Genomic DNA, 15,063 nt, shown 5'->3' on the forward strand with positions numbered 1-15,063 from the left:
GTCACGTTTTATCAATAAGTCCTATCAATGCAAAAATTGTACCGTTGAAAACTTCAGATCACGGTGCAAAAAATGAGCCCTCATACCGCCCCATACACGGAAAAATAAAAAAATTATAGGGGTCAGAAGATGACGATTTTAAACGTATAAATTTTCCTGCATGTAGTTATGATTTTTTCCAGAAGTACGACAAAATCAAACCTATATAAGTAGGGGATCATTTTAATCGTATGGACCTACAGAATAAAGATAAGGTCATTTTTACCGAAAAATTTACTATGTAGAAACGGAAGCCCCCAAAAGTTACAAAACTGCTTTTTTTTTATTTTGTTGCACAATGATTTTTTTTTTTTTTCGTTTCACCGTAGATTTTTTTTGGCAAAATGACTGACGTCATTATAAAGTAGAATTGGTGGCGCAAAAAATAATCAATCATGGATTTTTAGGTGCAAAATTGAAAGAGTTATGATTTTTTAAAGGCAAGGAGCAAAAAACGAAAATGCAAAAACGGAAAAAACCCCGTTCCTTAAGGGGTTAAGTGTGGACTATGTTAATGTTGTTGAGGGAGATTGGGGAACATGTGTCTGGTTACCATTTGTCCAAAAGAAAAATCAGTCACCGCTTGGGTTTCCTTCCTCAAAATTAGCTGTGATTAGTTGCTGCAAAGACAAAAATCAGTCTCTTAATTGAAGTCGTGGGTAAAATCTAGGGATCGACCGATATCTGTTTTTTAGGGCAGATACCGATAATCGGTGCAGGTTAGGGCCAATAGCCGATAACTTATACCGATATTCCGGAATAAGTTATCGGCTATTTATCCCCCTGCGACACCGCTGCAGATCATTGATTTTAAACACTCCTGAGGAAATCACTCAGTGACGGAACGCGTGGAGGTTCTTCGGACCTGGGTATACGGGTAATATTTGTTCCCACCTTGTGTTGGCCTTGCCTCCCATCTGACCGTATCTAGGCAATCCTTTACTGGCATCTCTAGTTCATTTATTTATATTTTGACTATTCGGTTATTTAGCTCTAGAGATTCCCTGTCATCTCCGATATTTCATTGACACCTTTGTATACAGGTTTAAATCGTGTATTGCGCACTTGTCACTTTTCATGTGGTTGGGTGATTCAGGTCAGGTGGGGGCCTAGGGTAGTATTACTTCATTTGTGGTAGGGGTACTACATTTCTTTCACCCAGGTCCGGATGAGACATATACCATGTCTCATCTGTGTGGTGTGGCCCGACATGGGCCTTTTTAAATGGTTTTAATCATACTTTTTGTGTCTATCATTATCATGTCGTGTGGTTTTTTTGCTATGTAATCATGTGCTCCTAATAAAGATTGTCATATTTTGTACCTATTGTATCATTTGGTGTGCTTCCATTGTACATTGTTTCTGGGTTTGTTGCAGCATTGATTTAAAGCGGGCGCTTTAAATCAATGATCTGCAGTGGCTTTTGCGGGGCCATAGGCCGCCGCCGCCACCCGCTTCTCTCCCCCTACCTGTCAGGGTGGTCCGTGCCAGCCATCCATCCTTCCTTCCTGTAGTGTCCGGCGGCATTCCGTGTGAAGAGTGAACCGGTCCGGGCTGTCCTTCTTCTCCGGCAGTCATCTTCTCCACTTCGGGCAGGCTCCGGCCTAGTACGCTGCATAGACGCCGCTGCGCAGTGACGCCCGTGCACAGCGACGCACCTGACGTAGCGGCGTCTATGCAGCGTACTAGGCCGGAGCCTGCCCGGAGTGGAGAAGATGACCGCCGGAGAAGGACAGCCCGGACAGGTTCACTCTTCAATCGGAACGCCCCCGGACACTACAGGAAGGAAGGAAGGATGGATGGCCCGGACCACCCCCATTACGGGTAAGTTTAATTTTTTTAATGACTCGGAGGGTGGGGGAGGGGCTCGACCGGTATAGCGGTATGGGCAAAAATCCATACCGGTATACCGCCCAGCATCACGGTGGGGGGTGCGACGTGGTGCGGGTCGGGGGGTGGCGGTCGGGGGCGGGGCATTATCGGCAAGGTAATTGCCGATACCGATAATGCCCAAAATCGTTATCGGCCGATAATATCGGCCATACCGATAATCGGTCGATCCCTAGTAAAATCCACACTAAATTCAGAGTTTCTACTGCACATCAATTTGTGTGGGCATCTTTTCACAGCCTGTTTAAACATTGAAACATCAATTCTTGGAGCCAGATTTCTAATTTGCTGTACAGTTACTCCTGGTATCAGAGAAGATACTTGTTATAGCCCATATGGAATGGTTGTCTAATGTGGTGATATGTTTATTCTTGATCAAATATTTTAATATATATGAAACATGACTTTGTATGTGTGTTTTCACCCACAGGTGGCTTCAGCTGTGGAGAAATGGAAGACTGCCATTAGGGAAGCCCAAACATTCTCACGCATGCATGTGCTGCTAGGGATGTTGGATGCGTGTATCAAATGGGATATGTCATCAGAAAATGCCCGTTGTAAAGTTTGTCGCAAGAAAGGTATTGTAACAGGCTTTAGTAGGTAAATTTCGGGCATTGTTAAAACGCCCAATTTTTTGGTTAATATTTGATTTTCAAATTTTCTCTACCAAGGTGAGGATGACAAACTTATCCTCTGTGATGAGTGTAACAAGGCATTCCATCTCTTCTGTTTACGACCGGTGCTCCTAAACATACCTGATAAAGAATGGTTGTGCCCAGCTTGTCAACCAGCAACATTTAGGCGCAGCTCTCGGGGAAGGTAAGGACTTTTGGGCTATGTGCACACACGCTAAATGAATTGTGAAATTCAAGTAGTCTTATGCAGACTTGCCGTGTGATGTGGGGGTAATGGTACACTTGAGGTTTTTGTGAAGAGGATTGAAGTGACTTTTTTGTTTTTGTTTGTTTAATCCATAGGAACTATGCAGAAAATTCCACAGAGGATGAGGAGGAAGAGGAAGAAGATGAAGAGGAGGATGATGAGGAGGAGGAGGAGGAAGAGGCAGAGAGTGAAGATGAGCAAGATGTTGTAGGACTTAGGTGTAAGTGTATATAACTGACCATAAGCGTGTTTTTTTGTAATCTAGTATTTTCTTCCTTATGATTCCTCTAACCTTCAGACAAATTGACATGTCTGCAGAAGCACATTAATTGCAAAGTTATGTGTTATCCAATTCTACAACCATTTTATTGTTGGACTGCAACTGACTATATGTGCTGTTAGGAGCAGTACATCCGGTTTTCTCCCATAGAAGTAATGGTAACTTCATAATACGTTGTCAGATTGATTAAACGTAACTTTGAAGAAAACACTAGTATGGCGTCATGAGAATAATTTTAATTTCTCTATCAGCTCCATTGGGGGACACAGACCGTGGGTGTATCTTGCTGTTTCTAGGAGGTGTGACACTATGGTAATAAAAAAAGTCAGCTCCTCCCAGCAGGATATACCCGCCTTCAGGCTCTGAGGTAATCAGTTTAAGCTTAGTGTCTAAGGAGGTGGACGGGTCTGGTTTGCTCCAGACCAGGTCTTCTGTTTTTTGTTTTCCTAGTATAGGGACGTGTTAGTTTTTTTTTCCTTTTTCTTTTCTGTTTTCAGGTGGGGACTCAGGGACTGCGGTTCCCCGTTTCCCCATTGCGAGTAAGGGGGGCACAGACATTGCATATATGCGCTGTTAACCCCCCCCCTCGCCAACGGCCAGCGCCTGGGTGGTACCTCATGGGTCCGGGTCCCCCTATGTCTCTGCTCGCCTCGCTCGCGCTATAGCAGCTAGGCATGTTGCAGGGACCATAAGCTGGCTGAAGACTTCACTGAAGACTCCATTAGGTAAGTTCTTCTGACTGAGGGAAGTACTTTCGGCCCCCCCCCCCCCCCCCCCGTTTTTCTCCATAGGTACGGAGCTTGCATCCTCTGGAGACCCCCTGTTTTTGGCCCACCTTCAGTTTATGGGACTGGTTTATACAGGGGCTGCATTTTTTATTGGGGGAGCAATGGCACCTATGGGGGCATATATGTATAGCATGTGATTTGGGGCACTTTACTATGTTGTGTGTGTGTGTGTGTGTGTGTGTGTGGGTGCTTGGTTCTACTACCCCAGCGCCTTATATGCCGCTGTTAGCCACGGGGCTGTTCGGGCCGGCGCACTTTCGTTTTCCCTCAGCGCCTTATTCGCGGCTGACAGCCGCGGCGCTGCTACGAGCCGGGCGCTTCAGTGCCGGCTTACTTTCACTTTTGCCGGCCGTCTCTGCCGGCGTTTAGGCCGCCCGCCCTATTCCCCCAAGCGCTATGCGGACTTGACATGGCGCTCGGGACATGGAGGGGGCGCCATGACGGTTCTTCTTTGGCCGTCTGTAGCTCCGCCCACTGGGCTGGAGCTCTTAGGGGCGCGAAGCAGCAGTGGGCGCGATTTTTCTATGTGAAGGGGCCGGTAACCATGTGCCTTGCTTCTGGCATGCCCCTCCCTTCCTATTGGCTGGCCTGTTCAGTATCTCTGACTGCAGGGAGCGGGTTTTCTCTGCAGCCAACAGGGGACGCAGTCTAGGGGAGAAAGTTCATGGGACAGGTCTCCTCTCTAGGGCTATTCTCCCTCTACGCAGAAACCTGGAATTTTAGTGCCTTATTATATCTGTAGCACTGTGAAGCTAAAATGTCTGGCTCTGCCCAGACCTCTTGTCCTGCCTGCTCCACTGCTCCCTGGTCCCGGTGGGTTCAGCCGCTACTCCAGCCCGGGTTTCTTCCCTGACCCGGTATATGGCTGACTTGACCCAATTCTCCCGTTCGGTGGCTGAGGCCTCACGGGAAGTGGTGTCCACCTTTAAGGGGTCTTCTCTTGCAGGACCCCTGGGAGGGCCGCTGCTCGTCTCCTGGTACTCCACGCTCTCAAGCGTGCTAGGGGTGCCTCGTCTTCATTGAGTCTTCAGATAGACGAGAGCGTTCCCCTCGCAGGTCACCTAGCGGCTCTCCGCCGATCTCTGTGGCTTAAGGCTTGGTATGCGGATGCCGCTTCCGGAAGGCCTCACTGGGCTTCCCTTTATGGGTGGCTGTCTTTTTTGACAAACTCCTTGATGAGATTATCTCCGAGGCATCGGGAGGTAAGAGTTCCTTGTTGCCTTAAAATAAGGCTCGCCCTCCTTCCCAAAGGAATTGTTTTTCCTTTGGTTCTTTTGGACCTCTGGCCCCAGTTAAGGGTCCGGACAGGTGCTCTCGCGGGACAAGAAGACTCCCTCGTTCCGGGAACGCCCATCTTGGAAGTCTGACTCCAACCGGTCCAGCCATTTTGCGCCCAAATAGGACAACCACAAACCCACTTCTGCATGCAGTAAGGCCCTCACCCGCTGTTTTTCAGGTGAGAGGTCGTCTCTTGTTTTTCCGAGTTATCTGGATTCCATATATTCAGGACTCTGGGGTCATGGACGTGGTGTCCAACGGTTACCGGATCGAATTTGCCTCCCTTCCGGGGGATCGCTTTTTTCGGTTCCGACTCTGGATCTCAAGCATCTCAACCGTCTTTCCCAACCGCCACTTCAGAATGGATTCTCTCCGTTCGGTAGTGGCGTCCCTGGAACAAGGAGATTTCCTTCCATCGGTGGACATAAAGGATACCTACCTACATGTGTCATTATTTCCGGGCCATCATCGGTACCTCCGCTTTGTGGTTCCAGAAGGGTACTTTCAATTTGTAGCCCTCCCCCTTGGTCTAGCCTCTGCGCCTTGGGTCTTTACAAGATCCTGGCACCAGTGATGGGCCTGTTACGGTCAAGGGGAATCTCGGTGACGCCTACCTGACGACCTTCTCGTCATGCTCCAACCGGAGCCCAGACTCTGGAGAATCTGGACGTCACTCTCCACACTCTGACTCGCTTTGGGTGGAAAATCAACCGGGACAAGTCAGTCCTCCGTCCTACCCAGTCTCTAACCCTTCCGGGACTTCGATTCTTCACGGCCTCTGGCCGAATTGGTCTTCCGGGACAGACGTTTGGCGCACCGGTCGGGGGTCCGCTCCCTTCGGCCCCAGGTATCAGTCTCCATCCGTACTTGTATGGAGGTCCTGGGTCAGATGGTGGCAACTGTGGAGGCCATATAATTTCCCAAGTTTCATTACCGCCCCTTTCATCTGGCGATTCTCTCTCGATGGGACAGGTCTCCTCTATCCATCGATCGTCAGATTGTTCTCCTCACAGGGTCCGTCAGTCTTTGCTCTTCTCTAAAGGCGGTCGTTTCTTCCCCTTCTCTGGCAGGTGGTTACAACGGATGCCAGCCTGTCGGGCTGGGGCGGCGTGTTCCTGGATTGGACGGTTCAGGGACTCTGATCTCCCCTGGAGACCCTTCTTCCGATAAACATATTGGAATTGCGGGCAATTCTTCTTATTCATTGGGAATTCCGTCTTCAGTCCCGTCCTGTCCGTGTTCTGTCAGATAACGCCACATCTGTGGCGTACATAAATCGACAGGACGGTTCTCGCAGCTCGGCAGCCATGGCCGAGGGGACAAAGATTCTCTCTTGGACGGGTAACAAGATTCCGGCCATCTCCGCGATTCACATTCCGGGAGTGCTCCACTGGGAAGCGGACTTCCTCAGTCGGTCCTCACTGACCCCGGCGAGTGGTCCCTTCATCCGGAGGTCTTTGTGCAGCTCTACGACCTCTGGGGCATTCAGGAAGTGAACCTCTTTGCGTTCCGGCTCAATCGCTTGATGTCCAAGTCCCGGGACCCTTAGGATCTGCCGTGGATGCCCTAGTGGTTTCTTGGGCGGGGTTCGCCCTACCCTTTTTGTTCCCCACCCCCCCCCCCTCTTCCGCTCCTTCCAGGGGTGCTGAGGAAGATCAAAGCAGAGGACGTTCCCGCCATTCTGGTAGCTCCAGATTGGCCCCGAAGGTCGTGGTACACAGACGTAGTCGGGCTCCTGGACGACACTCCCCTGCACCTTACGCTCCGCCCGGACCTACTTGCTCAGGGTCCTCTTTGCCACCCCATTTTACAGTCGCTACATTCGCCTGCGTTGAGACCGCGGTTCTGAGGGCCGCAGGTTCTCTTCCCAGTCATTCACACCTTGCACAAGGCTCATAAGCCTCCGCAAGAATTTACCACAGTTCTTGGCTGTCTTATCTTCGTTGGTGTGCAGCTCAGGGCTTCTCTCTGGTAACCTTCTCGGTTCCCGTCTTCTCTCCTTTTTGCAGTCGGGGTTGGAACTGGGGTTGTCTCTGTTCCCTTAAAGGTCAGGTTTCGGCCTTGCTATTCTTTTCCAGCAGCCTCTGGCTTCTCATTCTCATGTCCGGACCTTCCTTCCAGGAGTAGCACACTCTGTTCCTCCTTATCGGTCCTCCTCTCCCCCTTGGGACTTGAAATTGGTTCTGAGTGCCCTCCAGGGTGCACCCTTGGAGCCCTTTAGAGAGGTGTCTCTCCGCCTCCTTTCTTGTGGCTATCACCTCCATCCAGAGGGTGTCTGAACTGGCAGCTCTTTCCTGCCGTTCTCCGTTTCTGGTGATCCATCAGGACAAGGTCGTTTTTCCGGCCAGATCCTTCCTTTTTGCCCAAGGTGGTCTTGGTTTTTCATCTCAATGAGGACATTGTCCTCCCGTCCTTTTTGTCCTGCTCCCTCTCATTCTGAAGAGCACTTACTACACAAGCTGGATGTAGTCCAGGCTGTTTGGGCTTATCCTTCAATCTCCATTTCGTCAGTGTGACTCCTTTTTTGTCCTTATGGACGGTCGTCGCAAGGGACAACTTGCTTCCAAGGTCACCATTTCTAGGTGGAATCGGTCCGCCATTTCGGAAGCCTATCGCTGTAAGGGGAGGATTCCTCCTTTCAAGGTTGTGGCTCATTCCACTCGTTCTGTCGGGGCATCCTGGGCTCTCAAGAGTAGAGCCTCGGCCTCGCAGACTTGCAGGCGGCTACCTGGTCATCTTTGCACACTTTCTCGAGGTTTTACAGAGTTCATACTTTCGCATCGGCTGATGCTAGTCTGGGGCGTAAAGTGTTGCAGGCGGCAGTGGATCGTCCTTCTGCCTGATTACTTATCTGCCCACCCAAGGGACTGCTTTGGTACGTCAAACACGGTCTGTGTCCCCCAATGGAGCTGATAGAGAAAAGGAGATTTTTAACACTTACCGCAAAATCTTTCTCGAAGGATCCATTGGGGGGACACAGCTCCCGCCCTTTTTTGTGATTTTTTTTCCTTTGGTTCTCTGTCCGAGGGTGTGTTCAGTTATGTTTTTTCTTCTGCTTCTCGGACAGTTTTGGGTCTTCTTGACCTGACGGTCTCCTCCTATTGCTCTAGAACTTAAACTGATTATCTCAGAGCCTGAAGGCTGCTATATCCTGCTGGGAGGAGCTGACTTTTTTTATTACCATAGTGTCACACCTCCTAGAGACAGCAAGATACACCCACGGTCTGTGTCCCCCAATGGATCCTTTGAGAGAGATTTTATGGTAAGTGTTAAAAAAATCTCCTTATCCATAATGGGGTACCCTAAACCCCTTAAGGACTATTTTTTGCACTTTCGTTTTTTCCTCCTCGCCTTTTTAAAAAATCATAATCCTTTGCAGTGACATCACTCATTTTGTCCAAAAATCTACGGTGGAAGGAAGAAAAAATTATGCGACGAAATGGAAGAGAAAACACCATTTTGTAACTTTTGGGGACTTCCGTTTCTACGCAGTACATTTTTCGGTAAAAATAACACCTAATCTTCTGTAGGTCCATACGATTAAAATGATACCCTACTTATATAGGTTTGATTTTTGTTGGACTTCTGGAAAAAATCATAACTACATGCAGGAAAATGTATACATTTAAAATTGTCGTCTTCTGACCCCCTGTAACTTTTTTATTTTTCTGCGTATGGAGCGGTGTGAAGGCTCATTTTTTGCGTCGTGATCTGAAGCTTGTATTGATTGGACCGTTTTGATTTTTATTCATTTTTTCATGATATAAAAAGTGACCAAAAATACACTATTTTGGACTTTGGAATGTTTTTGCGCGTGCACCATTGACCCTGCGAATTAATTTTATATTTTAATAGTTCTGACATTTACGCATGCGGCGATACCATATATGTTTATATTTTTATTTACTATTTTTTTTTTTTATGGGGAAAGGGGGGTGATTTGGACTTTTATTAGGGAAAGGGTTAAATCACTAACTTTTTTTTACACTTTTTTTTTTTTTTTTTTTGCAATGTTATAGCCCACGTAGAGGGCTATAACATTGCATACACTGATTGCCAGCACTGTTCACTGCAAAGCCATAGCTTTGCATTGATCAGTGTTATGGGCGATCGATTGCTCCAAGCCTGAGATTCAGTCTTGAGCAATCAATTGCCGATCAGATGTGCCGGAGGAAGGTGAGTGACCCTCCGCTCGCGTCCTAGCTGATCGGGACACCGCATTTTCACTGCAGTGTCCCGATCAGTCCCGCAGTTACATCGCGGGAGCCAGCCACGGGGGTAAATATATGTCCGTGGTCGTTAAGGGGTTAAAGGTATGAACAAGTTTTTGAGTTTTCTCACTTTTGCATTAAAATGGTACATGGTTAGTTGTACAGGAAAATGTACAAAGGACTTTACCACACAGCAGTCTGATCATATTTCTGCATGTATCTACCTTTTACACCAACCTCACTTTGCTCTTGCTTCCAAGTAATTAACGTTTATTTCCCAATAGCCTTGTGGTTTGTTTCTTGATAAGGAGTTAAACCAAGCAATAAGCTTTAAAATCCTGTGGGATTTTGGAGAATGGGGAATTGTTGGCCTGCGCGCGCGCACAGAACGCCTGCATGGCATGCTGTCGGACGGCGTTTCGTTTACAGGAGACACGTTTGTATGAGTGTGGGGCATAAAGATGAAAGCGGAGGGATTGAACAGGATCAGCATTCCTGTGCTTGTGACAGCCGCCTCTGTGGAGAATGCAGTTACAGGGAGGCATAAGAAGTTAAAGTTCACCGCTTAGACCTATGGTAGTAACATGACACGTGTTTAACTCCTACCCTGTGTCAGTCAAGTTCCCAATGATTAACTTGGCAACTGTGAGATCCTGCTGTGTGGCCCTCTTTTTGTTTTGCAGTCTACTCATCTCTCATCAGCAGCAGCTGTGCCACAGCCATTAATTCAGGAGGGGGGTGATGTGGGGAACAAATGTGTTTTTGGTTTTTTCTTTCTCTTCCATTCTCCCAGTTGTCTATAGGGATCAGTTATAATTCTATGGAAACTTTGCAGCTCTCAATTTACTGTGGGGAATTCTGTTGGTAGTATTCTCTTTACGATGTTGCTTAGTGGACTGTTGGCTTGTTTGGTCTTGTTATATTTTCAACTTATTTGAACTGTCAGATTCTTAACAGTAATGTTGTTTTGTCCCTTAATAGTTGAGTAGCCATATTTAGGCCTAGACCTCATTTTGATATTCTCTTTTTAGTGAGATCTCGCAAAGCAGCTAAAAGGAAGCCTATCAAACCTAATCACACGGGTCGCCGCGGACGTCCACCAAAAAATATTCAGGCCACAAAGTCCTCACGGCAGCATGTGGCACACGAGAATGGAGCCGATGTAGATGAGGTGGTATGTAAAGTTCAATTTCTATGTCCAGTAATTTCCTGTAGCTTTAATGCATACCTGTAAAATCCCATAAATAAAAATGTTAGTACCTAAGCCACGCCATGTAAATCTAATTTTAATGTCCCTATCACCTATATTTATTATAAAATTTGGCTCTTTTTATTAGCTCAGTGTTAGAAATCCTTTCAGCAGCAGGGGGCGTGTCTGCTCATGCAGCCTTGTCCATAAGTCATCTTTTGTCCATGATTAATGGACAAACTGGTGTTTCTACAGGACTGGTTAGTGTCCCAGTAGGTCCCCCTAGTGTTGAGATTTTCAGGGCCAGTTTTCTTAACTATAAAAAAAAAAAATCTAAGCAACCATATTACAAAAGGTCTTTACTTTTCATCAGTAACAACATATAAAAAGTTTTTGGGTCTGACAGTGCCCATTTGAGAATTGACCACCTTGATCAGTGGGGGCTTGATGCTGAAACCCCTACAGATCACTAAAGAAAATGAGAAGCACTTGGCTAAGCACTTTCTTTGTCAGCTGTCTCCTCATTCCGCTAGATGAGCGAGGACATTTATTTATTTTTTTCTGACTTCCTTATCTGTTTCAGGCAGTGTTACAAGGGTGACTCTGCCAGGGCGTACAACTTTTGTTCTTATCAGCACAGTTATGTCAAGCGTTTTACTTTCTGCCAGTTTGTTGCATTGTTTTCCCCACCCTGACTCCCCTGTAAAGACTTGTGGCAGCTTGTTTAAATTAATCTTTTGTCAGTGGTAATAGCTCATAATAGAGCAGGATTTGGTCTTTGCCTTTCCAAAAGCCTGTAAAAACCTATAGAAAACTACACTACAGCTAAACCTAGTGAGTGCTGCAATACAACCAGTCATCTGCAGGGCACTGCAATGCTTGGCTGTGCAGTCTTTGGAACCCAAAACAGTGTACTCATAACTTTATTTACACAGCACAAGTATTGGCCAATCATGGTGGTGGCTAGGGTGCATTTTTAGTCATCCAAGCTTTATTTATGTAATATGATTTTCTCTATCCTAGATACGTCAGAGCAGACCAGCCTCCAGGCGCCAGAACCAGGAGCTTCAGAAGTGTGATGAGATCTTATGTAAGCTAATAAAGTATCGCTTCAGCTGGCCTTTCAAGTAAGTGCATCTTAAGCTCAGAGGTTTTAGTGTTATCAAAATTAAGCTAAGTTTCCATAACCTTTTCTAATCTTTGAATGTGAGTTCCAAATTCATATGACATGTATCCAATCCATAGTGTCGTCCTTCCGATTGTCAGAGCTGTTGTAAGTTTTTTTTTTTCCTCCTAAACTATGTAAAGTGTAGAATGTGTGCATTTCTATAATACAAAGCTCGCACAAAAAACCTGTTACATCTTATAGAATGTTGAATGGGGATTGTATATAACCTAAATGGCATCTCTTTATGTAGGACACTTACACAGTGCAAGATTTGTTTTTTAAGCTGAAACACAAAATTAAATAGAATTTTTCTCATTTTAAGGTACACTTGTTGGCTTAAAGATGGTTGTCAGGCTGGTAACATCACCCTCTCTTCATATAGCAGGAGAGGGCTGGGTGGCTTGGGTTTACATAGCAGCAACGATGGTACACACTGAACTCTGTAGGATGCCCACTCATCTTGTGGTTGAACCTTATTTGGGACCCTACTAAACATCACAACCCTAAGCACACATTTTTGCAAAAAGCCAACACATTTTGCAAAAAAACTTTAGAAACTTTGTTTTAAATTAACTGTACTTTTTCCTATGTAAAGTAACATCTTTAACAAAGTGCTTGGGGTTAAAGGGTCACTGCCATAAAAGACAAACCCACCAACTTTAGACATTTCATAGTCATAAGATTTAATTGGTGTGCAGAGACTCCCACTGATTGCTAGAATGGGTAAGGAGCTCTCTACAGCTAAGCGCTTCTGTCCTTATCTTAAACTGGGACATAGACGTATTGGATTTTCTTTAAAATCTTTCTCCTGCAGCGAGGTGAGCAGTGGGAAGTGATGAGGTTATCTGAGCAATCGGATGGGTCTCCGCATCTGACCGCTTAACCCCTTAAGGCAGTGGTTCTCAACATTTTTCGCGACTATACCCCAACGGGTGAAAGTGTCCACGGGTACCCCTTGAGGGGTTACCCACAGACAAAATAAGTCATAAAATTATTTTCATTGCCATTATTCCCCCCCCCCCCCCCCCAATCTTAATCCCCTTGTGCCATTATTATTCGATATGGCAAACGGGATCAGAGGGAGGGGGGAGTAATGGCACAAGGGGATTAAGATTGAAGGGGGAGGGATAATGGCAAAGTGCGATCAGAGGCAGGGGGGGAATAATGGCACAGGAGGATAATCATTAACACCCCCTCTCCAAATCTTCAAATCTTTATAGGGGATAAGATGTCCAAGCGCCAGAGTACCCCTTTAATTTTTGTGACACACCTACACACTGCAGCCGACACACTTACGTGCAAAATTTAAAATCACAATTTTTTTGAATTGTTGTGCACAGAAATGTCCGAACTACTAAGAAATGTTTATTATCCTGTACCCTGAACAACGTAAATATAAAACACAAATGCCAGAATTGCTTGTAATCAGTCCTAGCTAAGCAATACGATGGGTCAATACGATTGAAATGTATGTTTTACCGTAAAGTGCACTACATATAAACGAAAGGGTTATTAGCGACAGCTCACAGCTACTGATAGCAGCTGGGCGGTCTCCTGGTATGGAGTGGGCTCCACACAGGAGCCCACTTCATACAGCCAGAGTGGCACCATGATGGATCTGTCATTGGCCACGAAGCTGTTAAAAAGTTAAATATAGCTACCATTCTCAAAATATTTTCCCTCTAACACTTATATTTGTGTTATCCAGGGAGCCTGTAAACGCTGACGAAGATGATGGCTATCTGAAAGTGGTAACAATGCCTATGGACTTCCAGACCATGCAAAGCAAGTGTTCCTGTGGCAACTATCAGACGGTGCAGGAATTTCTTAATGATCTCAAATTGGTATTTAGTAATGCCGAGCTGTACTATGAGCCAGGAAGCCAGCAACTTATCTGCCTAGAAAAAACTGAGCAGTGTGTAAAAGACCTTCTCAGCAAGCACCTTCCAGGACACCCTTACCAGAGGAGGCATCGCAAGCACCAGGCTCCTGAGCCAGAAGCTGAAAGCAATGGCAGGGAGCGCAAGCGGAAGAAATGAGAGGCTGAATATAAAGGAAGAGAGTGTGGTAAAAGGATTTGAGGGATACAATTTGGTATGTTGAGAGAACTGGAAGTTTATCCCTATTTTAGAGACCAAACATTTTGTTGTTATATCATGTGTGGGAGGTTCATTGAAGATTCGGATGTTTGGTGTTGTTGCCCCAAGCCCCCCCCCCCCCCTCCCTGCCCCCAACCTCCCCGCCCCCCCTCTGGGATGTGTGCTGCACCCATGTGATATCAATCACTGTAACGTTAAAGAGACACTTGCCAGCTTTTTGATTCAAAACCTTAAAAGTGTTACTGATTGAATCATTCAAGTCATAGAGCTGCCATCTGGTTTGTTGGTGTGGGAGCTGTGCACACTTCTGTTGAAGGCACTTACTGGTGTGTCCAGCCAGAGAGCAACAATACAACTGATGTTCAGAGCTGTGGGTTCTACAAATCATGACCTCATATACTGCTGCATTACAGGCAGAGGTTCTGACCTCCGACAAACTCCGGGGACTCTTTATCTTGTTTAACTATAAGGATGTCTGCACTCCACACACCTATTGTATTTAAAGATTACATGCCAACTATTTGTAAGTGTGCCCCAGATACACAGGGAGGTGTCGCTGAAGCTGGATAAAACCCTAAAAGAATCACCAGCATCCCTAACTTTGCCTGCTTCTGTATTTAAATGCTACCAGCAAGGACTGCTAGATTGAAAGAAATTCTTATGTTCCACTCCCTCACGGAACAAATTTTATTTTATTTTTTTTTGTAATCTTCCTTTCTGCAGACACAGGTATCTGACCATCAGAGAAAATTTATTCTTTTTAATTTTTGTGCATTTTTTTTGTACTGACTTTTCCCTTTTCTAGATATTCAATGTTTGCTTGTTTTCTTGTATAAAGGGAGACTTTGTCCGGGTTTGGCACATGTACAGTACAGTTTATATGAAAACAAGTGTTTGCCTTTATTAATATTAAAACAGAAGGAACCACGTACCACTGTCTGGATTATAACTTTTTTTTAATAAATAAATAGTTAATTATATGCAAGTTGCAAGGAAATTGTTAAAGGGGTTAGATGTCTGTCCACACACTTTGAATATGGTGTATTAGTGTAAAAAGATTTCTGTACTTTATAGTTAATTTCTCTAATGGGACAGAAAAAAATGCTACTTTAAGAATTCTAAATTCTACACGCGCAGATTTGATCCGCGTAATATTCTACAGCATTATGGTAATAGCTGAAAGCATGAGTAGATTTATAGGGGTTATCCAAGCTTTGCAAAAAACTAAGTGACACTTAA

General features: G+C 45.7%; 1 protein-coding gene across 1 annotated transcript in view; it reads left to right on the top strand.

Annotated features, from left to right (window-relative positions):
• The window catches only part of BAZ1B (bromodomain adjacent to zinc finger domain 1B), a 74,298-nt gene extending 59,537 nt beyond the window's left edge, over positions 1-14,761 (top strand). Inside the window, exons 14-19 of the mRNA XM_056558644.1 lie at positions 2,360-2,507; positions 2,601-2,748; positions 2,907-3,031; positions 10,400-10,542; positions 11,581-11,684; positions 13,434-14,761. Of these exons, the coding sequence (XP_056414619.1) occupies positions 2,360-2,507; positions 2,601-2,748; positions 2,907-3,031; positions 10,400-10,542; positions 11,581-11,684; positions 13,434-13,764 (999 nt within the window). The 3' untranslated portion in view covers positions 13,765-14,761. The remainder of the gene's footprint in view (positions 1-2,359; positions 2,508-2,600; positions 2,749-2,906; positions 3,032-10,399; positions 10,543-11,580; positions 11,685-13,433) is intronic.
• Positions 14,762-15,063: the final 302 nt, after the last annotated feature.

This window comes from Hyla sarda, chromosome 2, assembly GCF_029499605.1.
Source record: "Hyla sarda isolate aHylSar1 chromosome 2, aHylSar1.hap1, whole genome shotgun sequence".
Taxonomy (NCBI): Eukaryota; Metazoa; Chordata; class Amphibia; order Anura; family Hylidae; genus Hyla; species Hyla sarda.